This window comes from Rissa tridactyla, chromosome 1 (assembly GCF_028500815.1).
Source record: "Rissa tridactyla isolate bRisTri1 chromosome 1, bRisTri1.patW.cur.20221130, whole genome shotgun sequence".
In the NCBI taxonomy this organism is placed as follows: domain Eukaryota; kingdom Metazoa; phylum Chordata; class Aves; order Charadriiformes; family Laridae; genus Rissa; species Rissa tridactyla.
This window is the reverse complement of record NC_071466.1, coordinates 41,290,808-41,313,626: the sequence shown is the minus strand read 5'-3', so window position 1 is coordinate 41,313,626 and position 22,819 is coordinate 41,290,808. Positions and strand designations below refer to the sequence as shown.

Genomic DNA, 22,819 nt, shown 5'->3' with positions numbered 1-22,819 from the left:
GTTTGACACCTTGAAGACAGACAGTGTAAGGAACACAGGGCAGGTCAGCTCTCCTTTTGGTAGTCCGAGATGTTAAGGAAATGTGTAATTGGTCTTGTGCTATTTGAAGTTTCCTGAGCGCTGATAATTTCATGTCTAGTCCAGTCTCATAGTCTAGCCAACAATGATTGGTGACTATAAAATGAGAGCACATAATTTTCTGCCGCAGGGGACCTTCGGGTTCCTAGCCAGCAGGAAATTGCAGTTGCTGCTCTCATTTGGCAGGATGCGCAGCTTCCACCAACTTGAAAACTCAAAGCAGTACTTTCATTTCATGCAGACACAAGCCGCTCGCTACTCATCAGGGCTCGGCAACGCTCCTCAGACCATGGCAGCTTTGAATTCTCCCTTTGCCTGCTGACAGCAACACCACCATGTCTTTCCACAGAAGAAAGAAAACATGTGGGTTTTTTTCAATTTTAATTTGTTTTTCCCTCTTACAGTTTACAGATAGGAGTATCTTAGAATCATAGAATCATAGAATCGTCTAGACTGGAAGGGACCTTTAAGATCATTGAATCCAACCCAACCATTAACCTAACACTACCAAAACCACCATGGTGTAGCGACCATGTCCCTAAGCGCTACATCTACCCGCCTTTTAAATACCTGCAGAGATGGTGATTCAACCACCTCCCTGGGCAGCCTGCTCCAATGCTTGACAACCCTTTCTGTCAAGACATTTTTCCTAATATCCAATCTAAACGTCCCCTACTGGAACTTGAGGCCGTTTCCTCTTGTCTTATCGCTTGTTACTTGGGAGAAGAGACTGACCCCCACCTCGCTCCAGCCTCCTTTCAGGTAGTTGTAGAGATCAATAACGTCTCCCCTCAGACTCTTTTTCTCCAGGCTAAACAACCCCAGCTCCCTCAGCTGCTCCTCATCAGACTTGTTCTTTAGATCCTTCACCAGCTTCGTTGCCCTTCCCTGGACCTGCTCCAGCACCTCAGTGTCGTCCTTGTAGTGAGGGGCCCAAAACTGGACACAGTATCCGAGGTGCTGCCTCACCAGTGCCAGAATACAGCGGGACAACCTTCCTCCCCTGGTCCTAGCGCTTCCCACACACACAGACACACACACACACACACACACACACATCCTTCCACCCCGCTCCGACGCCGACCGCCCGCCGCGCCCCGCATCCCGTCCGCCTTCCCGCGGCGCTGCCGCAGCCTCCGCGGGCGCGCCCCCCGCCGCCCCCCTCGCCATGCCCGTGACTCCCGCCTGAGCCCCCCCCCCCCGCTCCTTTTTCTCCCCTTCTCCTCCCCTCCCCGCGGCGGCGGCGGCGGCGGAGCCCTCCCGAGCGGAGGAGGAGTGTCCTGGGCACAGCCCAGCCCAGCGCGGCGGCGGCGGCGGCGGCGGCGGCGGCGCGGGGGAATGGGCAGCCGCGGGGAGGCGAGGCGCCGGGCGGGCGGCGGAGCGGGCGGGCCGCTGGGGCGCAGCCGGCGGCGGCGGCGGCAGCCGGGCATGGGTCCCCCGGGCAGCGGCGGCAGCAGCACCAGCGCTCGCGGCAGCCTGCAGGTGAGGGCTGGGGCGGCGGGAGGGGGGGAGCCGCGTCCTGTCACCCCCCCATCTCCCCCCTCGACTCCGCATGCAGCAGCAAAATGGGGGAAAAAAACCCCAAACAAACCAAACTATATATATACGCATATATATATTTGTTCTTTGGTTGTTTGGTTGTTTTGTTTTTTTTTTTCCTCCGATCTCCACAGATCAGCCGTGAAAAGTTTATTTTTTTTTAATGTTGTTGTTGTTGCTGCTGCCGACGCGGGTTGTAGCAGAGAGCCGCGAAAAAGGGGAACGGGTTGGTTAAAAAGGGGGAGAAGGGAGGAACACACACACACACACACACACTCCCCATCTTCCCCCGCGAAGACGGTGCCCGAAGTTACTTTGGGGGAGCCCGTTTCCCTGCGCGGCGGGCTGGGGACGCGCTCGCCGAGGCGGGCAACTTCCTTCGCGCACCCTCCCCGCGGCTCCTTCCCTTCAACTCGGTATTTTCAGCCGGGACCGCGGCGGGGCTGCGCGGGGGCGGGCGGGGGTCCGTGGTGGCCGGGGCTTGGGGGGGTGGTGCGGGGACCCGCGCGGGTTGCGGCGCCCGGAGCGCGGTGGCGGGTGCGGGGGACTCCGTCGGAACCTGCGCAAGGTGCGCGGTGCGGGCCGCGTCCCCGCTGCATCGCAGGGCCGGTGGGCATGCAGGAAGGGCAGGCTTTGGGACGGAGCGGGTGGGAGGGACGGGTTACACATCGCTGCTGGGGAAGCGGAAGGGGGTAAGGAGATGTTTGGGGGTGTGCAGGGGGATGCCCCGGCTTGCCGGTGGGAGGGTGGGTGCTGCTGGTGAGAGGGGGGGTGAGCTTGGGCGGGGGGGGGGGGGGGGGGGGTTGGGGGTGGTGGAGAAGAAGAAGGAAGATGGCACGTCGGGGCGCAAGTGCTGCTGCTGGTGGCGGGGCAGGGGGGGGGAGGCAGAGTGCCCCTGGGCCATCCCTGGCAGTGAGTGTTTGCTGCGGGGAATGCAGCTGGTGTTGCCTGGAGGGTGCAGACGGCGATGCCCTGGAAGTAGCTGCTGTACGAGGGGCAGGAGATGGGGGGGGAGAGGGAGGATGGCTTCATGTCGCAGATGCTGCACTCCCTGCTCGCGGTGGCGGTGGGGGAGGCAGTGGGCGGGAGAGGGGGTGCTGCCTCCTGGCTCCCCTCCTTATCTAACACCACCCCCTCCCCGCACCCCTGTGCCTTTCTCTCCCCAGCACTTGTTCCTCTTCCTGCTCTTCGTTGGACCTTTCAACTGCTTTGCCAGTTACAGCCGCGCGACCGAGCTCTTCTACAGCCTCAACGAGGGGCTGCCCGCTGGGGTGCTCATTGGCAGCCTGGCCCGTGACCTGCGGTTGCCGACGGCTAGTGGGCAGCGCCCTGCGGCCCCCCAGCCCCCTCTGTCCTTCACCCTGGCCTCCCGTGGCTTGGGGGGACAGTACGTGCAGCTGGACAACCGCTCCGGAGAGCTGCACACCTCGGATGTGGAGATCGACCGGGAAGCTCTGTGTGTGGAGAGCAGTGGGGTCACTGTCTTTGGGGGAGCAGCTTCTGTCTCCTCCTCCTCCTCCTCCCCTTCATCCGAGTCATGCCTGCTGCTGCTGGATGTGCTGGTGCTGCCGCAGGAGTACTTCCGCCTGGTGAAGGTGAAAATTGCTATCCGGGATGTCAACGACAATGCACCCCGCTTCCCTGTGCCCCACATCCGCCTCTCGGTGCCTGAGAATGCACCTGTGAACACCCGCCTGGCTATCGAGCACCCAGCCCTTGACCCTGATGTGGGCACCAACGGTGTCCAGACCTACCGCCTGCGAGATAACTACGGTGTTTTCACCCTGGACGTGGAGGAGAATGAGAGCGGGGAGAGGACTCCCTACCTGATAGTCATGGGGGCTCTGGACAGGGAGACACGGGAGGAGTATGTCACAGTCATTGTTGCTGAGGATGGGGGGACTCCTCCGCTCGTGGGCAGTGCCACCCTTACTATTGCCATCAGCGACATCAATGACAACTGCCCCCAATTCAGTGACTCGCAGCTCAACGTCACTCTTTATGGGAATTCCAGTCTAGGGACACATTTGGCCACTGTACACGCAGTGGACATGGACCTTGGATCCAATGCCCAGATCACCTACTCCTACAGCCAGAAGGTCCCCCAGCCATCCAGAGACTTGTTCCATCTGGATGAAAGCACAGGAGCCATCACGCTGTCCAGTAAAGTTGATGGGGACACTCCAAGGCTTCACAGGCTGATCATATTGGGCAACGGTCCTGGTTGTATCCCTGCCGTGATCACAGTGCTAGTGACCATCATCAAAGTCATGACAAGGCCACCTGAAGTTGTCCCTCGTTTCATAGCTAATGAAGCAGAAGGGGTAGTGTACTTAAAGGAACTGGAGCCTATCAACACACCGATAGCATTTTTTACCATCAAAGACCCTGATGAAAAATACAAAGTCAATTGCTATTTGGAGGGTGATGGGCCTTTCAGACTTTCACCATACAAGCCATACAATAATGAATACCTGTTAGAGACCACAAAGCCTTTGGACTATGAGACACAGCAGCTGTATGAAATCTCTGTAGTTGCGTGGAACTCTGAAGGATTTCATGTCAACAAAATAGTCAAAATACAGGTTCTGGATGACAATGACAACTCGCCAATTTTCTCTCAACAGCTGATAGAATTATCCATTGAGGAGAACAATGTTCCCAATGCTTTCTTGACCAAGCTGCATGCTACAGATGCTGACAGTGGAGAAAGAGGGCAAGTGTCCTATTTTTTAGGGCCTGATGCTCCTTCCTATTTTTCTTTAGATAAAAGCACAGGAGTTCTTACTGTTTCCACCCAGTTGGACAGAGAAGAAAAAGAGAAATACAGATACACTGTCAAAGCAGTAGATTCTGGGTTCCCTCCAAGAGAATCAATAGCAACTGTCACCATCACCGTACTGGATAAAAATGATAATAGTCCAAGATTTATCAATAAGGATTTCAGCTTTTTTGTGCCAGAAAACTTTCCAGGTTTTGGTGAAATTGGAGTTATAAGTGTCACAGATGCTGATGCAGGGCAAAATGGATGGGTTGCCCTTTCAGTTCTGAATGGAAGTGATATTTTTGTCATAGATACTGGAAAAGGAGTTTTGAGAGCTAAAGTCTCCCTGGACAGGGAGCAGCAAAGCTCCTACGTTCTGTGGATTGAAGCAGTTGACGGTGGTGATCCTGCCCTGTCTTCTACAGCAAAAATAACTATCCTTCTTCTGGACATAAATGACAACCCCCCTTTGGTCTTGTTTCCTCAATCTAATATGTCTTATTTGTTGGTCCTTCCTTCTACCCTTCCTGGCTCTCCCATCACTGAGGTCTATGCTGTCGATAAGGACACTGGCATGAATGCAGTCATAGCTTACAGCATCATAGGAAGAAGAGGCCCTCGACCAGAGTCATTTAGGATTGATCCTAAAACTGGTAATATCACCTTGGAAGAGTCACTGATGCAGAATGACTATGGCCTCTATCGGCTGCTTGTAAAAGTTAGTGATCATGGCTATCCAGAACCTCTCCATTCCACCGTCATGGTGAACCTTTTCGTCAATGACACTGTTAGCAATGAGAGCTACATTGAAAGTTTATTAAGAAAGGAGCCTGATATCAGTATAGAAGAAAAGCAGCCGCAAATATCGATAGAGCCTACGCATAAAAAAATGGAGTCAGCATCCTGTATGCCTACCTTGGTAGCTCTGTCAATAATAAGCTTGGGCTCAATTGCTTTAGTAACAGGGATGGGCATTTACATCTGTCTAAGAAAAGGGAAAAAGCATCACAGAGCAGATGAAAACTTGGAAATACAAATCCCATTAAATGGAAGAATTAACCTGCACATGTTGGAGAAGAAACCGATGGAGATTTCTAACATTTGATGTTTCTTTGTGGATAAATCCAACATCTGAAAAACCTTGGACCACTCTGAAACGCCTGGCCGTGGGTTGTATTGGCAGAGGTTGCAATGAAGGACTGCTAATTTATAACTTAATAATATTATAATTGTAAATAGCTGTTTACAGTTTTTTAAATTCAAAATTCAGTGTACAGCTTTTTTATGAAACCTTAGTAACTAACAGCTAGCACCCTGTCTATAAAAAACATGGACGTCATTTGCAGCTTTCATAAATCAATAAGATCAGTGATCATAAAAAAGGGGGAAGGTAAGACGATTCTTTAAACTCAAGTTTTAGAAGTCTTTTTAACCACAAGAGGGCATCAGATGCTCCTGAGCAGGGAACTGTTCGAGGTACTGTCCATGAGATAAACAGAGAGTATATTTTAAATACATTGGTTTTAATATAAAATACATATTGGCATACAGACGTTTAACCACAAAAAAAAAAAAAAGAAAAAAAGAAATGTCTGTCCCGATGTATGCCTAATTAAAAGAATAAAGACATTAAAATGCACTAGTAATAAAAGAAAAAAAAAAAAAGAAAAAAGAGAATGTTTATTACCTCACAAGTAAAGCTTATATAGTAGGATAGAAAAGGCATTAACAAGAAGTGCAATTCCTGTTGAGCAAGAATGCAAGATATTGTAATGAGAATCTGAACTGCTGTGACACACCATCTTTCATTTGCTCCAGATTTCACCCACATCATCATTTGCTCCAGCAATCTGCTGGTCATTTTTACGGAAACATTCTATTTAGTATTTCCTGCAGCAAATAGTGACAGAACCCCATGCTCATCCTCGTAAACATGCCAGATGCAAGGAAGCAGGGGAATGGCTAAATCTTTAGTTGTCACAGAAGTGGTGATATTTTTTGTACTTTGAGCAATCTGTCAGTAGTACTCCATCAGTTTGGTTGTGTAATATATTTTTTCATGTGATACTTCTGAATCTGATCTGCCAGATGAGAACAAAATTCGCTTCATATTCTAAGGAATTAGAGGACTTAGTTGATTCTGACTGTTGCTCCTTTCTGGATTGGTATTTCATGTGAAAGATCTTGTTTCTGACTTTTGGCGACCATTCCTGGCTCCTTTTCATTGGCTTTGGTTTTGGATTAGATCCAAAATCTAACTTGTAAGACTGGTGGCGTATTTTCTTGATAATTTATTCTTTGCTGTATCCTCTGCAACAAAGCAGCAGGTTTATCGGTGATGTATCACTTTCACTTCATTTTAAGAGCTGAGGACTATCTTTTGTATGATGATTACGTCAAATTTCTCTGTGTGAACAAGATAAATTAGTGTTATGCTTAAAACTGATTATTTTGATTTCTGGCATCATATGTCTGTAATGTACCAAAAGTGTTTATATGTCTGCAAATTAAAGCTATATATTTTCATAATAACTTATGCTCTCTCTCTCCTGTACTTTTAATTATAAAGCTAAATATTATTTTAGTTCTAAGAAATGCTTATTTCACAAATGCTTGGGTGCTGGCTATCTTGTCTGAGACGTCGTAATACTTTCTAAAATTAGTACACTTCAGAATCATTAGTGAGAGTTTATGCCGTACTTCTTGAAATTACTGGCAAAGACAATAGTATTTCTACTGATGGAAGTGGGGCAGCAGCTGGTATCTGTTTTAAAAGTAGAGAATGCAATTTGAGGCAATTTTTGATTTTTCTCTCTGTGATTGGCACATTACTTCACCTTGAGCCTATTGAAACGCTGGAGCTTCTCAAGATACTGATTCTGCTTAGCCTAAGTAAGAATATTAACAGAATGCCCAGATTTTGCCATTCTACCTGTAAGAAATAGCTGGCTTTCTTTTTGTTTTGTTTTTTTTTTTTTTTTTTTTTCAGCTTAGAGTATTTTCTGTTTATGCACGGTTTGATAGCTGTTTTTCATGAAAAATTAATTCAGCCTGTCAGAGGTTTGTGGATAATCACTTTTTTTCATTTATTTTCATATTATTAAGATATGAAAATGTTATGTGTGCCTGAAATGCATTTATCACAAAGAGACATTGTTTATTATCTCAGAAGAAAAATGACATTAATTCTTCAGAAATGGCTTCAGTATTACAGATGCTTCGGATTGCTGTGTGAGGAAGCTGGATCCTCTGCATTTTTTTTTCTTCAGTAAGGAGGCAAGGTAACTGAAAGAAAGACAGGATTCTTTTCATTGCTCTTCTGTTATTTGAATTAGCAGTCCAAGATCTTCTCAAGACAATTTAAACAGGAGCAAACCCACGATTCAAGAAATACGATAAAACCATAAAACTGATCCTTCTGTGTGTTTTCATGTGACACTGGGCATCTGTTTTTATTCAGGTTTGACAAATGCATAGTCTTGAACCTGTTCGATTAAGCTTACTAAGTTTAAAGCTGCTCTTCTCGTTGCTTTTTTTAAATTTTTTTTTTAGTTCAAGCACGTTCCTAAGGTGCGATAAAATACAATGGTATGAGGCTGTTAAAACCAAAGTACTGCTCACGAAGTATTTTGCTCACACAATTTTCTACACATTTAAAGAGAATTGGCTTGAAATCATACCTTCAGCCAAACCAGCAGCACTACTTGTGAAAAAGACTTTACCCTGAATAACACTTCATAGAGTAAAAGCACACTTTTGCTTTCCTGAGTGTAGCCTTTGGGTAGGTCACGTCACTGAAGATGGCACAATATGCAGAGAGAGGGTGGTTGTTTTTTCAAAATTCCAGATTTTATGTTACTTAAAAAAACATACATCTGGTAGCAGCAAGTAATAAGCATGACATTTAAGCCTACAATTTAAGACTAGCAGTGATAAAAAAAAAAAAAGCAACAAACAAAATGAACCCTTATTTCATAGAACCTGGGAATTTCTTCTCAAAAAAAAAATGTTCTTTCTCAGTGGAAAAATGATAATGGCTATATAGCAAACATTTCTGTGATGTTGCTGTTTCCAAAGTATCCCTTGCTGAAATCACTTTCTTGTGAAAACACATTTTTAATGAGTATAACTAAAGTAAATTAGACTCAAATATAAAAAGCCTATTTTATTACCACCTTGTGCAGTGCACTTGCCAAAATGTATGCAAATCCTGTCGACACTGGTAGTTGAGCTGGCACAAAAATAAATGTCCCATTCATTTACAGTATCCATTGAACAATCTTAGAGTGAGTGGGTGCTCTTTGTTCATTTTTATAAAAAATTAGATTGTCCTAAGCTTTGTATTGCCAAAGACTCCTAATCTTGTCATGCGAACACTTTTTCATTAGAATTAACAAATTAAAAAATAAAAGACAAGAAATGGGCAGTGAGCCCAGTGGCAGTGGACATAGAAAACCAGCTCGGTCTTCTCTTTCTGTTTCATTTTATTCTTTTTAAAAGAAGTCTTTAAAGTTGCTGTTTTGATGCAAAATTAACCTAACACCTGGCCGAATATCAATAAAGGATGAGATCTGAAAGCGTGGAAGGGGAATTAGAGCGTGTTGCTTTTTGTTCTGTCAAAACTCAGAAAACAATCATGTGGCCTTTTAAGCCAATTTTTCAGTACCAAGGATCAAACATGCAACTGTGCCAGAGTCCACTGAGGACAATGTAAAAAGCTCCCACTATCTTAATTAGGACAACAATGAGAGGTACAGTGTTAGAGCAAAACTCGGCCTCCCTGAAAGCAATGACAAACCCCTGATTGCTGACTGGGATTTTGTTGTAAATTTTCTGCCCCCAGCTGCTATTTTGGGGAGGTTTCAGTAAAATACTCAAAAATATGAAGAGGATGGGTAATTCCCGACTATCATTTCACCCCCTGGTTCAAAGCAGTGAAATCTGAGGGAGCAGTGGCCTGCATCACAAAAATACCTCTCAGTTTGGTGTAAGTGGAGAGATACAGCATCTCTACCACAAAGAAATCATCAGCTGAACATGCAGAGTGCTTCTTTTTATGATTCAGGTGTATTATCAGAGCCGTGCAGGAAGCTCGCTGCCACCTTCCCTGTACTGTGCCTGTCACCACCTTCTCGCAGCCTTTGGTTTCTATGTACATTCCTTCTCACCCATGCAACTTACAGGGAAAAACAAAACGAAACAATTCATTGTGAAATATTAGCCAGCTGAAATGCAAAACTTTGATTTAGACCGCTCTGCCTCAGAGCTGGGGCTTGAGGAGCTAAGCACATTCATCTTCCTTACCAAAATAATTTGATTTTAAAGGAAACGTCCAGTGAAGTTTTAAGTAGAAATAAAGATATTCAGCACACCCACCTCCTATAGAGTAGGGTCCTATACTTTTTATATGAATAGTAGTTGCTCAGACAGATAAGAGTTGCAGGAGTTACTTCTATGCTTTATTTTAATACTGTGGGAAATGTTCTGAGGAAACTATTTGAAAGCTTCTAACTTACAGGTTCCTAACATGTTGCTCAGAGTTAAGAAATTTCAAATGATTGGCGACATGTCACAATTTACAGTTTTATGAGTTAAAGCATGTGTAAAAATACCTGTGCAGGCAGTGTTGCTGTTTCCTTTTCAGTCTCTCTACCAGACTGAACCAACAGATAAGAAGATAAAACTGCCATCTGCATTCTGAGATGGAGGGATTCAAAGATTTTGGCTCAAAAACAAATGGAAAGTTAAACAGCTCTGTTTTTCACATTATGGACGAGAAAAATACTTTAATTCGTATCAGCACAGATTGACAGGCTGCATACTGTTTCTAACATGCTGGATACACATATTTCAGTGATTTCTGCTATATTTTCATTCCAGTTTCATCAGGGAATGAATTTTAGAGGCCAAATTTCAACTCCTAAATATTTCTGATGAGAGAGTACTTTGAACAGGTGCTAAGAAAACATTCTGAATGAAGAAATATTGAATCATTTATGATGCATTCAGTCATTCGTTCCACTGCTCGTGAAAACAAATATGTGCTTAACTGTTCGAGTTGCAGGTTTTCATGTCACTAGCTCATGCTCCTGGTAAGTAGTAATTATTTAACAGAAATACATTATATGGGATCATTTAAACTGTGTTCAAATTCAGGGGATTTGCATTTTAAGCATCAAGTCGGATGTTATACAATTGCCTAGGTTGGAAGGGACCTTTCAGACCATCTAGTCCAAACATCAACCTAACTGACAAAAACCATCACTAATCTAAACTATATCTCTAAGCACTGTGTCTATCTATCTTTTGAATACCTTCAGGGATGAGTTGCTCTACTCTTCGCAGTCCTAGCAATGTAAATTCTGTCTTCTGTCCTAACTATTTTGTCTTATTTTCCACTGTCCAGTTTTCATTAAATACTCATCTTCAGAGTATTTAAGGCACTGAGATGAGAACTCTCACCTGTTTATGCAGAACAGAAGCAAAGATGCTTGATTCCTCTGCCTGTGTGTCAGCATCTAGTGCTACTTGCGATGCCTTAAGGTATCCCACCTGGCCTCCAGCTGCCAGTCTGAGAGAGTGCAGCCTTACCTTCAATGAACTATCGTACCTGCCAGCCCAGTGTGGATGCTTTGGATATTTTAGGAGGGTCTCACTAAACACTGGCGTGTGTTGCAGCGAGTCTTTGATGTGATTCAGCTCCATATTTACACAACTATGTCGAAATGTCTACAGACAGATACTGACCAGTGAGCTCAGAGTCTCAGCTTCCACTATAGTCTGTGAGACTCATCAACACAGTCAATAGACCTAGAGAGTGCTTCAGCTTGCTCTAAAGTAGGCATTCAGGGCAAAGTTTTGCTGCTCTGAAAATTGATGTCAAGTGTTATCTATAATGCCCTTGAGCATCTCAAACTTCTACACAGGACTGTTAGGAAGACCTGCCCCTTTCTAGAGTAGTAGCTAGATGCCAAGAGTGCAAAGCAGCACCTAAAATGAGGAAGCTATGGATAGGCATGCACATCCCACTGGTGGTGACACAAGTGTATCAACCTCTCAGCTCCACTGAGTAGAGCTTGACAGACTATGGTGGGAACATAAAACACAGATCACACAGAGACATCTGATCCTTAGCATCAGAGCTGAAAAAAGACCCACAACTGTAAAATGTAACGACTGTCATACCTAACTGATAAGCTCTGAAGCCTAAATTAATCCCATCTTATTTTGGTGATTTAGTGGAGCCATCTGTGCCCTCTGCTGCGAGCAGAGAGATAAAGAATCTTTTTTTCGCAGGCAATTCATGTCTTTGGTAAGCGCTGGAGTTGTTTACTTCTCTCCACTAGGTTTACAGATAACTCAGTGTAACTAAGATTCCACCTTGTGTTTCAGTCAAAGAAGAGAAATTTAAGCCATGAAGCGAACTACAGGTCGCAGTGCTAGGCACTCCCGCTAGCACTACAATGCACGGAGTGAAACCAGTGTCTCAGACAGCACCAGAACAGCCAGCGTGTTGGGGAGGAATCTACTTGCAGTCAGTGAAGGTACCTGGAGGGGAGGAATCTACTTGCAGTCAGTGAAGGTACCTGGAGCTCACGTGACTTTAAATCTGTCTTTCAAACACTTTGTTGTAGGCTGCAAGGCTCCATCCATTTACGTTTCACTGTCCAAAAGTTCTCATGGCTTTATCCTTTTATCTTTTTTTTTTTTCATTTTTACTCCTCCTTTTTTACCCAAGTGTTGCATGCAAGTCACTCCTATAGAACACAATAAAAGAAGATATACTTCTGGTTTATATGATGTCAGAGCACTCACTCGTGAGGTGAGAAAACTTTGTTATCATTCGGAGAGTGGTCTCAATTGTGTATTTGGAGGGGTTGCTAAAGGCATCTCTTAGTAAGGACACTCTACAACACTCTTTTGGAAACTGAGCTGTTGTATTTAATGCAAAGACTCAAATGTGAAAATCTTCCAGACACAACAATACACGCCTACTAGAGGAGAATTACAAGGAACTGGAGATACTTGGCCTGGAAATGGTGCTCCAAGCACTTTCAAAACTTTTGTTTAAGCAGTCGGTGAGGGTTGAAGGGGAGAAAACTAGGGAAAACACAGTTCTGTGCTCTTCCCTCCATGATGAGCACCTTCTGGTATTTTTATTTTTTATTTTTTTAAAAAAGGAACTTGAAACTTTGAAACAGTTACCTCATAGATCTTTTCCAGAGGTATTTGTCTCCTCATAGCTCAGAATAATTTCCGTCCTATTCTCTTTATTTCTGCTGTGATCCCATTAAAATTGCAGTCTCAAGACAGTTGTGTGGTAGAAGTTGGTCTTCCACTGCCTCAGGCTCTATTTTCTGAAGAATGTATTTATAAAGAGTCTGACTGACAATCAGAGTACAAAGCAGAACTGCTTTTCAGGATGTGTTTTACTTCAGGACAGAGTCACGTAGGAAAGAGCAGAAGACAGCAAGAATAAATAAAGCCGTCAAAATGAACGGGCCCTTTACAAAGACTGTGTGTGGGAAACAAAAAGAAGTGGTCAGAAACAATATAAAGAACTGTTCCAGATCTACTGGTTTTACTGTGTATTATCAGCAGTGTTAATAGTCCCCCTTCAGCAGTATCTCGTCCCTTTCCTTAACCTGTAAGTATGAGAGCTTGTTGCAGAGCATTGGGATTTCCTGACACAAAGTGCTAACACAAAATACATTAAAAACTGATTCTCATCGTCAGCAAGTCAAAGTTGTACAGAGAAATAAAGGCTTTGAGTAGAATATCTTTAAAGGGTCTGTTTCATTATGATAACAGCATCCTCTTTTCACGGTGATTTTCTGTAGTGTTATTACATTGGGTGCATTCATTTTTGCTAACTCAGGACAAAAAGATCTTATTAAAAACACTTGCATCTTCTCAGCCAAAATAAAAGCTGATACTGTGACATGTTTCCAGTGTTAATGAAACGAGATCTTTTTTTGTGACAATACACAAATACCAGACATGCCTCTGTGCTCGCTTTCCTAAAAAGCATAATGATAAGATAACCTTCCTCTTCATATTTACAAACAGAATAAACATTTCATTAGAGTAGTAAGAAGAGGGTTCTGATATACCACTGTGTTAACACAATGTAGATCCTGTAGATGTTTTCTATTGAATTATCTTCAAATGTGTGCTTTGCATATCCATCTAGAAGTCATCTGTGTGTTTTGAAGGCGTCTTTTTTTTTTCTCTTTATAAGTCATAAAAGAAAAGCAAACGCCACACAGTTGTCTTGCTTTTCTCTTTTCTTTATTTTTGTTTACCAAGCTAAGTTTAGCTTATCTGAAAACACCAGAATGCTCATCTTTAACTGACTTTTCTTTGAATTTTATTTTAATTTTCAGAAACATCACATACAAGGTTATGCACCTAAATGGTAGATATGTGAATAGCTGACTAAGCAGTAAAGGAAGCAAGCATGTAGGGAAAAGGAGTGTTTTGGAGTATAATTCCATCTTGAAAGTTCAACATAATGTAACTGATGTATTAAGCTCCTCAAGGATGCTTTTCACTATGCTCAGGTATAATGAAAACAACTCAGTATCTTCAGCTCTATGTACTTCGGACAGATCCTCAGAGTCTTTGCTGCACTCCTTTCAGGAGGTGAATAGCCTCATCTCTCAATGTAAATCCTATTTAAAAGTGTTCAAATGCTCATTTTAAACTATAGTCTAATATGCAAAAACCAAACTACACAACATTGTCTTTCCTCATTACAGCTGCTCCGAAGACATCAAAAATGAAAAGTTAAAGGGTTAAATGTTAAATATATTTATTGATTGTTATGTTAAACATATTTATGTTAAAACATATTTATGTTAAATATTTTTATTGATTGTAAATGACGTCTTCTATTACCTTTGATATCAAAAATTAATCTTTCAACATTTATTCAACAGTAATTTTATTTGACAGAATGCATTAGACAAATAGCTTAATCAACAACATTTTGATCACTTACAAAATGTTGGAACAAAATCCCCAAGATTTTTTTTACACAATTTTAGCTTTTGAAATAGAAAAGTTACATTTTCAAAAAGCAATACTTTTTTTTTTTTGACTGTTATTATCAACTAAAATACATCATAAGGGCATTACAAAGTTTTCAAAGATTTTTTCTATTAATATGGTTTTTATAGTCTTTGCTAGTATATAGTGTTTTTCCAAAACACTTTTAAATTTTGGCTTGAAATTTAATTGAATTAAAAACTACTGAAGGCAGAGATTTAAGTTTTAGTAACATCCATATATACCAAGTCACAAGTCATTCTCAGCTCAGATTCATGCAGCCTAAGCTTCAGGCATCTGGATAAACAAGTTAGGAGTACGCATACCTAAGACTGCTTCTCTAGTCAAGGCAACTCTAGAAGCCACCTATTGAGAATGTAGATGGCTCATGACAGTGCCTGCATTGCTCCCAATTCACTCTAGAAAGACATTACAGCAGGACCCCGGCAAAGGTACTTCAGTTAAATATCTCCAATTAAATAGAGTGAGTCTAGACTACGTACTAGAACAAGAGAGAGCCAGGCACCGTATTTTCCTTCCTCAGTTACAGAGGATGGGAAGCACTCCTAAAGTGTTGCGAAGTATGAAAGCTTAATGTGCATTGAGGGAGCTTCCTTTTCTTTTCCGAGTATGGAAGGGTTTGTGTGTGTTTGGTTTTTACTTTAATCTTTGTTAAGTGTGGAAGCGAATTTCTTTGCAGTGGTGGAGACAGCTGCATTTGACAGAACTGACACATTTTTTTGCCGTGTCACTTGCTGTTTGTAAAAATGAAAACCCATAAATCTTGAAAAGAATGAAATATAGCAGACATAGAGGCAATGAAGGGAGTCTCCTTCCTACTCTGTCTTTCTGAGTCTGCAGGTGATAGATTGCAGTGTGCTGAGTATGCAGTTCTTCGATGGAAGTCATATGCGTGATAAGAAATGCTGTGTGGGAATGACAAAAACAGTATGTAAAATTATGCAAAGAGGGAGTAAAAAAAATTCCTTCCATCCTAATAAAAATGTACAGATTCCTGGTAAGATTTTGAACTGTTGCACAAGTCAAATAGTTAGAGCACATCAGCTTATGGAATCATTACCTCTTCAGCAAATACCAGAAAGTCATAGGCAAAATCATATGAGCCCTTTCACTTTGAAGGTAAAGACTATTTAGAAATAATATACTTGAATTCAGAGTACTTTTGAATTGAGTGTTCTACAAGATGACCTGGGTGAAAAAAACAATTTGATATGTGAAATCTATCTTCACAAGACATGCAATTTTTACAAACTGTTTTCAGATAATGGTTGACAATAAGCTACTGTAAAATTGAAAACTTTTACACAGTGTTATGGGGTTTTGGTCCTTTTCCATCAACTTCAAGGAACTAAAAAATAAAAAGACTAGCATGGTAAGTAATTTGAACTATCTGAAATGTATTAAAGACAATAAAAGGAAGTGTAAGAAAGACCCTTTTGAGCACATCTTCTAAGTGTCAAACTCAAACCACCTATTAGAAATACTAATGCTAATCACCTAGAAATACTAATATGCATTAGGCAATATTTCACTGAAAGAAGCCATTAATATTTTTTATTGAACCAGATATGCCCCCCACAGGAAGGAAGGAAGGAAGGAAGGAAGGAAGGAAGGAAGGAAGGAAGGAAGGCAAGAAATAACGAAAGAAAGAAGGAAAGAAAAAAAGAGGGAAAGAAGGAAAGAAAGACGGAAAGAAGGAAAGAAAGAAAGAGGGAAAGAAGGAAAGAAAGATGGAAAGAAAGAAGGAAAGAAGGAAAGAAAGAAAGAAAAGGAAAGAAAGAAAAATAAATAAATAAATAAATAAAGAAAGAAAGAAAGAACAGAAAGAGAAAGAAAGAGAAAAGAAAAGAAAGAAAGAAAAAGAAAGAAAGAAAGAAAGAAAGAAAGAAAGAAAGAAAGAAAGAAAGAAAGAAAGAAAGAAAGAAAGAAAGAAGAAAAAGGAAGAAGGAAAGAAGAAAGAAAGAAAGAAAGAAAGAAAGAAAGAAAGAAAGAAAGAAAGAAAGAAAGAAAGAAGAAAGAAAGAAAGAAAGAAAGAAGAAAGAAAAAAGAAGAAAGAGAAAGAAAGAAAGAAAGAAAGAAAGAAAGAAAGAAAGAAGAAAGAAAGAAAGAAAGAAAAAGAAAGAAGGAAGGAAGAAGGAAAGAAGGAAAGAAAGAAAGAAGGAAAGAAAGATAAAGGAAAGAAAGAAAGAAAGAAAGAAAGAAAGAAAGAAGAAAGAAAGAAAGAAAGAAAGAAAGAAAGAAAGAAAGAAAGAAAGAAAGAAGAAAGAAAGAAAGAAAGAAAGAAATATAGCTGAAGATCAAAAGATAAATATGGGCTGTAGTGAAGCATCTGACATATTTTTAAGAACTGAAACTCCCAGGAGAAAACAAATTAACAGATGGGAAAATTAACATAGGCAGAGGTGAGACATATAACTAGGACAGAATAAAGATGCCATTGTTAAAATTAAATCCATTATTGTTAATGTTGGATAACAAATAAAACTGCAGTAGGCCATGACATAAAAACAAACCAACAAAACTATTGTAGATATTTCCTGTGTTGAGTGAGATGCATTTTTTTTGAGAATCTAGCTGCTAAAAAAGTGAGTTTGGATACTCAACTTTTAGATCAAACTTGATAACTTGAACTTAACTCAAATTTGTTAAATACATTAGTCTGAAAAACACTTTTTAACGCACAGGTACACAAAGCTTCTAGAGGAGAAGCTGGATGTTCTTCCCACCTAAGACCACACAGACACTCCAGGGTAGTCCGAGGCTTTTTAAAAATGTATCCACTTGATATACATCCCTCAAACATAGCCTCTGTATCTGGGGTTGAACTGCTGCTGCTCCCTAAAAAAATGTTACATCTTCTGAACTGTAGTAGGGAGACTAATTTTCATTCATCTGGTAATGAGTCAGCGGGAAAGAAAAAAATATTCTTTATTTCATGAGTATTAAAATAAATTTCCCATACTAAATAGAATACTAAACAACGGATAACAGAGATGAACATTTTTTCCTAATTTTGCCAGTGGTTAATTTGTTTAAATTGCAGAGTAACTAGAAAAGTACAGATGTCATACCAATATTTAGTAAGGCTAAATGGGATGACCCAAACATTTACAAGTCAAATAATCCATAAAACTTAGGCAAAATACAGAAAAAGCTGATTTGGAACTAAGATGGTAGTGAATTAAAGGATAAGAATACACAGCAATTAATGAAAGTAGAAATGATCCTGTGCAAAACTCATCTTGTACAGCAAACCTGAATTTACTCCTTAATTAAATTACGAGTTTTATAAAGTCAAGATGTAACAGTCAAACTGATGTAAGATACTTGACTTTGAACTAGATTATGTACTTCAAAAGCTGTGATTTCAATAAAGCAATTTTAGTAATTTCTAAAATTAATGGAGTTAATACCCCTTAATGACAGATGTTGGACAAAAAGTCTTCAGTGGGAAAACATCATTTAATGAAGGTTTTTATGGAGAGGTTCTGTGGATATAAGTTTTAACTTTCTTGGTTTTTTAAGAAAACCCAATGTATAAGTAATCCCACTTGAATTCCGACATAATGTCAAAAAGAAACAAAAAAAAAGAAAAAAGAAATAAAGTCCCAGGTTTTGTTGTTGTTGTTCTGTAAAGAGAAAAGTAAAAACAGAAATAGAGAAGTAACATTATTCCGTACAAGGCATTAGTCAGAACAGTGATGGAACATCGTGTTCAATTTTGGTGTGATATTTTAAAAGGTCATTGAAAAATGGGAGATACTGCAGAAGAGAGTCACAAATTTATTTTGAAAGTTGGAAAAAAATAATTATTTTAAAAAATTGGAGGTCTTTTTGATTTTTCTTAAAGAAAGGAATGAACTAATTACATTACAAACACAACAAAGTTTTTATTGTAGCAAAAATAAAGAAGTAAAGGATCCACTGAAGTAGACCTTTTGTGTCTCCAGATCAAACCTGAATGTCATTCTGAAAGGTAGGCCGAAACAACGTCAGGCACAATTAATTGAGATCAACAAAAGACCTAGTGGATTAAATATACTGGGTTTGTAATATATGTTGCACAAAAGGCAGACTACCTGTAGGGATCTCGTGCTAAACTTGTTGGAAATATGACATAGATTCATTTTATATTACCTTGTATTTACCTCTTTTCCTCTTCTGCCCTCTCCGAGGTTATTGGAGTGTTTAGATGAACAAACTAAAAGTATCTGGTAATGTAGCTGAAATCAAATACAAGTGATATTTATAAAGAATTACAACGCAAGACCACTTTTAATAAAGTGTCTGAACACTGAACTTTGAACTATAGCTATCGCAATAAAACCTATGATTGTCTCAGCTACAGGGCTAGATTTTTAAAACTTAATTCATTTTTTCCATACATTCACTCATTGATGTGTTTACTAGCTAAACATTCATCTATCAGTGTAATAATTGAATACTTAGATTAAAAAAACTAGACAGGGTTGACTCTTGGTGGGCACCTGGCGGCCAACCAAGGTCAAATCATCACAGAGGGGTTTTCAAACAATTGAAAATAAACTGTTCTCCATCAGCATATTTGTACACTTACTGTTGAGAAACAGATTAATATAACCAGATTCCATCAGGCCAAAAAAAAGAGATCAACATTAAAGCAGCGGCATCTTCATCAAGAGTACTTCTTGGGATGAGACAGAAAAAGAGTGTAGGACATGGTTTGTTTTAAATCAGTAAAATAACCTTTGCCCATAACCAGTATGTAGAACTACTTCTAGAGAAGTAAACTAAATACAAATGCATTTTGTGCATTACTGAAGTTCTTAGTTTATTTATTTTTTTAAGCAAAGTAATCTCTTTCTGTTGCTTCTCCTCTGGCAGCAATTAGCTGACAGAAAGTACAAGCATAGACGTGTAGTGAGCATTAATGTTTATGCCTGTTTAGGTGTGCATACATATGTATTTGTGTGACGGATATGAAAACTATATGACAGGTATCCTAAATTGGAGACATGCATTTCAACTCTGCATTTAAAGTATTAGGCTGTATAACCTTACTCTGGTCTCCGTGAAAGCCTTGTCTCCTGTACCACTGAGCCTCCTACTACTGAACAGCAGTTTCATTACTTTTCCTGAACAGTGTGGCCATGCAGTTTCATTTACAACGTTGGTTAAGCTGAGGGAAACCACACTTTGAAATTCAAAACAGAGGCCACTGAGGGCCCCATACAGAGAAAGGAGGATCAGAGCAAGGATTCTTGCCCATCATTCAGGTGGCTCCCCTTTCTCAGCTCTGTAAACGAGTTAAACTGAACTGGTGTATTACATGGACAACTGAGGCAGGATGGATTGAAAATAAAGTTCTACTCAGCTGCATCTAATTGGACATTTGATAGCACTAAAAAGTCCAGTGGGATCCTAATACTCAGTAATTAGTGGGCAGATGACTGCAATAAATGGGGACATTAAACAAAGGGACCTAAGCAGTACTGTATAACTATGACCTGGCCTGGTCTGAACTAAATCAGAAGTGATAGGTCCAAAATCCAGCTATTGCTCTTGTGAGACTGTCATTCCTCCCACAAACAGTACTGTTAGTGGTTATATACTGGCCTTATCATTATCCCTTTAGCTGTTCTGAAATATTTTTATAATCCCCAAGAGTTTCAAATTAAATAAGTGACTGCAGTTACACAATAAAATCCTGCTCCTACTCACCTCATATTATCCATCACAGATAAATCATTATTCTAAAATGACATCAAACATAACCAAGTCTGTTTTTTATTGAGCCATTATAACAATTACTTTTAAAATTTAATAAGCTCATTGTAGAAGTCCAGCTTTTAATTATTTTCATTTCAGTCAGTGCCACCCTCTTGGCTGATCTCTGTAACAGGCAATTTGCTTCACTTTGTGTGGTAGGTCACCAGTGGGACTTTAATTTTCCTAGTAGACATGGTGAGAACCCAAGGAAGTAAGGAGTTAAGCATTTTCAAATGGAAGTGTGTATCGTGGTTTCTCTTGGGTCTATGAAGGACATCAGGCTGCTCTGTGATATACAAGAAATGATATCCATTCTAGAGATCAGCCTGATTATGGCTGGGTTTGCTCACTGTATTATTACTTTGGCTTAACCAAACCTAAACTAAATCAACCAACCAACCAGTCAGTGCCTCCCCTTTCCCCCTGCCCTGTCCCTCCCTGAAATAACTGTGTGTATCCATTAGGTATGCTTAAATTTTAATAGGTACTTTCTTATTCTGAAAGAAGTTGGTTATCAGAAACGTGTTGGAGGGAGGGATAGGACAGGATGGGTACATCCCCATGTAAAAAACAAGGATTTCCCAGGTCCTGTTACAACAAGAGAGGCATTAAATATAGAGTTTTGACACACGCATACCCCAACACAAAAGCAAAGGAGTACTGATGGAAGAGATGTTGCCACTTTCTTTGTTATTTATCCTATTTATTTACTTTTCTCCCTCTCTGTGGGAGACCTGTATTCACATTCCTTCTTTGCACGAAGTTATTTAAACCCATATAATACCCTAATACTATTACTTTATTTAGTGTAGCTGGATGTTCTTAATCTCTTTTACTTCTGTTGTACTTCGAATAAACTATTAAATATTAAATAGAGTTCAGATGTCTTATCTGCTGGGAAATAATAGTAACCATGAGGCTCTTTCTCTGTTTGTCTGTCTCCATTCCTTTGTTTGATGACAGTGAAAGTTTCTAATTTGCTGCTGATTTTTGTATCAAATTAGGTTCTTCCTTTGTGGATGGATAAATAAAGGAATACATTTATAGTTGCTATATTACAGACTGGAATACTAAGTGATTTTTCTAAAGGAAGAAATAATGAAAGCATTAGTGAAAAGAATAAGATTAAGAGAGAGGAATAAAGGGAAATGAGTAATTAAAGCCTACATAACCTCCACGGTAATAATCAGCCTTCACTTCAAGTAAAAATATCCTGTGCAATCAGTAAATCCCACACACAGTGAAGAGGCAGGAGGAAGCAATCCCACAAGTTTGTCTGCAGATACTGTGAAGTGCTTCAGCTATTGTTCTGTATGTAAGAGCTCTTCGTAAGAGACTGTATAATCACATGTGTGCAGAGAAAAATAAGTACAGAAGCACTGAGGGTCTGACCATAGTTTCTGAGCCCCATCGCCCTTTTCAGTGTTGGGTGGGCTGTAGCTTGGTTCTGCACTTATTTCCTTTTGAAATGGTTAACGAGAGGAAGTATACTCAGTAATTATTCTTCAGCTGATAGAGTGACCTATTAAAAGCATTCATTCCCTTACTCCCTGTTTAGCTACCTAAATCCAAAATGTATGCCCCAAATCCTCATAAACTCTTTCACTGCCCAAAATTTTTTGACACCTTGGATCCTTCCACTGTATTTGGAAAAAATGGGCTTCGGAAGTTGATCTTCAATGATCTTAAAATGCGTGATCTGACCAAAGGACTCTAACAAGCTTCTCTCATATTTGTCAAAGAATGACCCCATGGTATTGCATACAAAGTTAACAGCTTGATGGGAGTTTGCTAGAGAGTTCTACCCAAAAATACCTTCTAGAATGCTATCTAAACAATTTTGACACCAATAGGTCTTGTCAGGAACAGTTCTCTCACATCTCAGGTAATTTACAGAGCCACTGAGTAAGAAAATAAAAGGGAGTAGACACAATTTATTTTGGTAAAAAAAAGGATTGGCCAGTGCAGTACACATGCCTGAGGATCTAAATGTGAACGAGAGTCACAGAATCACTGAGGTTGTAAAAGACTTCTGGCCCAACACCCCTTCTCAAGCAAGGCCACATTGAGCTGGTTGCCCAGGACCATGTCCAAGCAGTTTTTTAATATCTCCAAGGATGGAGATTCCACAACCCCTCTGGGCAACCTGTGCCAGTGCTCAGTCATCCTCACAGTAAAAAAAAAGTGTTTCCTGATATTCAAAGAGAAACTCCTATGTTTCAGTTTGTGCCCATTGCCTCTGATCCTGTCCCTGGGCACCACTGAAAAAAGCCTGGCTCCATCATTTTTGCACCTTCCTTCCAGGTATTTATGTACATTGAGAAAATACCCCCCTGATCTTTCTCTTCTCCAGGCTGAACAGTCCTGGCTCTCTCAGCCTTTCTTCATAGGACACATGCTCCAGCCCCTTAGGCATCTTCATGGGCCTTTGCTAAACTATCTCTAGTTATTCCATCTCACTTTTGCACTGAAGAGCCCAGAACTGGACGCAGGACTCCAGGTATGGCCTCACCGGTGACAGACAGAGAGGAAGAGCACCTTCCTTGACCTGTTGACAACAATCCTCCTACTGCAGCTCAGGATACCATTAGCCTTCTTTGCCACAAGGACAAAGCCACT

At 40.8% G+C, this 22,819-nt stretch overlaps 1 protein-coding gene across 1 annotated transcript; it reads left to right on the top strand.

The window, feature by feature from the left end:
• Window positions 1-1,431: 1,431 nt before the first annotated feature.
• On the top strand, window positions 1,432-6,748 carry PCDH20 (protocadherin 20). The gene is made up of 2 exons (XM_054217484.1): window positions 1,432-1,560; window positions 2,784-6,748. Exons 1-2 carry the CDS (start codon window positions 1,507-1,509, stop codon window positions 5,484-5,486), a joined length of 2,757 nt encoding a protein of 918 aa, XP_054073459.1. The 5' UTR covers window positions 1,432-1,506; the 3' UTR covers window positions 5,487-6,748.
• Window positions 6,749-22,819: the final 16,071 nt, after the last annotated feature.